General features: G+C 38.6%; 1 protein-coding gene across 1 annotated transcript in view; it reads left to right on the top strand.

Annotated features, from left to right (window-relative positions):
- SORBS2 (sorbin and SH3 domain containing 2) overlaps window positions 1-2,464 on the top strand; it is a 55,598-nt gene that overhangs the window by 39,285 nt on the left and 13,849 nt on the right. The window contains exon 12 of the mRNA XM_010075995.1: window positions 96-299. Within this exon, the coding sequence (XP_010074297.1) occupies window positions 96-299 (204 nt within the window). The remainder of the gene's footprint in view (window positions 1-95; window positions 300-2,464) is intronic.

Genomic DNA, 2,464 nt, shown 5'->3' with positions numbered 1-2,464 from the left:
TTCCCTACAATGCTATGTGTTAAAATAATATCTGCTATTAAAAAAATTAACTTGCAATGTATCTGCTGATAACTCATTTTTGTAATGCATTTCAGGGAGATAGAGTAATTCTTCTTAAGCGAGTTGATCAAAACTGGTATGAAGGTAAAATACCAGGAACCAACAGACAAGGCATCTTCCCTGTTTCCTATGTAGAAGTCATCAAAAAGAATGTCTCAAAAAATGTTGATGACTACCCTGATCCTCCGATACCCCAAAGCTATTCTAGTGACAGAATACACCATTTAAGTTCATCTAAGGTAAGGATTCTTTTTGCTATCACCCCTAGAGAGGGTTTAGAAGGACTTGTCATTGTTTTGTTAACATAAGATTATACATAATTTATGCATTAAGTACACTACATTTTCTTTCCTGCATAGGTAGAATTGCATTAATAACTTGTTCTTGAAGTATTTTAATATCTTCATTACCTACTACACTATTGAGAGTAGGACCAGGCAAAATTTGGGCAGAAAAATCAAGCAATCAGAACAAAATTTATTTGAGAATCTTGGATGGAATTTGAGCAGTAAAGATAGTCCAGTAGACTTTTCATAATACAGCGTCCAGATATTCCCATAACATAGCTGTCCTAAAAGCCTGCAGTCCCATAAACATGCAAAAGGCAAGAGAGGGCAACCTGCATGTGGACACAGCTTGCCAAGACTAGTCCCATGCCTTTCAAAGGGAGAACAGCTAATGATTCTGTTACTATAACCTCCCTCCTTTTGCCATACACGCTTTAGGAGGCTGTTGGTACAACAGAGGTTCTTTGGAGTGTTACGACAACAGTGACAGTATTGCTTCACTTAGTAGTGAGGCAAATATCATCACATTGCCAATGAGCCTGGATTCAGACCTTTACAGTTGTACTTCTTCATACCAAATGTCTGTCATAGGTTCCAAATTCTTTTCCTTACTAGTCTACATAACCACCACAAATCATACTACGTGATGTTGCAAAAAGATTTCTGTATTCCTATTCCGATTTATCATTCACTCCTGAGATTTCACAGTCACCTGTCCAGGGGACATAACCTCTTTGGCAGTGACAGAAACTAAGGAAGTTTCTGCATGCAAACTGTCATTAGCATTAATGTATTATCGACAATTTTGAATGCTCAAAATGGAAACTCCTACATCTTTCTCTTTATCTTTGTTCCTTATGTCTTCAGCATGCGCAGAAGGTTTTGTGTATAATTATAAACTTCGTATCCTGCTATTGACGTCTATCTGTTCCAGTTGGTTTTGCCCCCTTTTCTACTTTAATATACTTGCATACTGGTGCTCATTTATATTCTTCAACTTTCAGATAAGGTCACACTTATTTGCAGCTTTGGGGACAGCTACCAAAAAATGTCATTTATAGACAGCAGCGACCTCTGAAAATACTTCTTATGACTAAGAAATATTAGGTGGTTTTGGGTAGCTGCTAGAACAGATCTTGTCTGGTTCCCCAGAATGTGTCACAATAAAGCTAGGTCCTCTCTCTTCCATTCTAACAAAATTGTTGAATTGAAGCAACATCAAATTATGTAGCTATGGACTGAGTTATTCATAAGCTAGGGTTCCTTATTACAGGAATATAGAGGTTTCTGAAGGCAATTCAAGAGTATGAGGCAACTTAGGTCCTCCATATTACAGAGCTGTCTCTCTATTTTGAGATGCTGCACTCTTCATTTTCTATAGAGCAGGCTTCTCTCTAAGGCATCCTGCAGCTAAAGCTGGTGTTTGTGTAACCCCTATAGCCCTTGTTGGGGATAGGTGACGCTTCAGAGCATTTACATTCCGATTACAAAACTGTCCTGCCACTATTATTAAGTTATTTGTTATTAAATTAGTTCTGTAGGAGAGGAAAGTGGAAGAAGCCGCCTTTGTAACACAGGAAGCTTTTGCAATCATCTGATTCTAGCATAAGAAAAAAGTGTCTCTACTGACACTCTGAAATAGACATCTTATTTCTTAATTCAACTGTGTTCAGAAATGGCAATAACATGTAAGATGACATCTTGTTCCTGACTACCCAAGGACTTTAGCAGTCCTGAATGTGTTCTGGAGTTTACCACAATTACTGATACCACTTTTCCTATCCCTTTGGGGCTTTTTAGCACATACCACTCCTGGTTGCTAGAGCAATTGTGCAAAAATTCTCTGTCTTAATGGCAATAAAAATAAATAAGCAATGTAAGCCAGGAGCACCTGGTCTAGTGGGAGGTGTCCCTGCCTGTGGCAGGGGGGTTGGAACTAGATGATCTTTAAGGTCTCTTCCAACCCAAACCATTCTATGATAGGCCATTTATATCTTTAGCTCCAGTGCAGCCTGTAGCCAGGAGAAACTAAAAATGGCAATGTCTCCTTGGCAGTATTATTGACCTTAAAACTGCAGGTTAGAGGCCCTTGTTCAAGAGGAAAGATGAGGGAAAGA

This window comes from Pterocles gutturalis, unplaced genomic scaffold (assembly GCF_000699245.1).
Source record: "Pterocles gutturalis isolate BGI_N339 unplaced genomic scaffold, ASM69924v1 scaffold6578, whole genome shotgun sequence".
In the NCBI taxonomy this organism is placed as follows: Eukaryota; Metazoa; Chordata; class Aves; order Pterocliformes; family Pteroclidae; genus Pterocles; species Pterocles gutturalis.
Note: the sequence above shows the minus strand (reverse complement) of the source record. Positions and strands in the feature narration are given on the sequence as shown.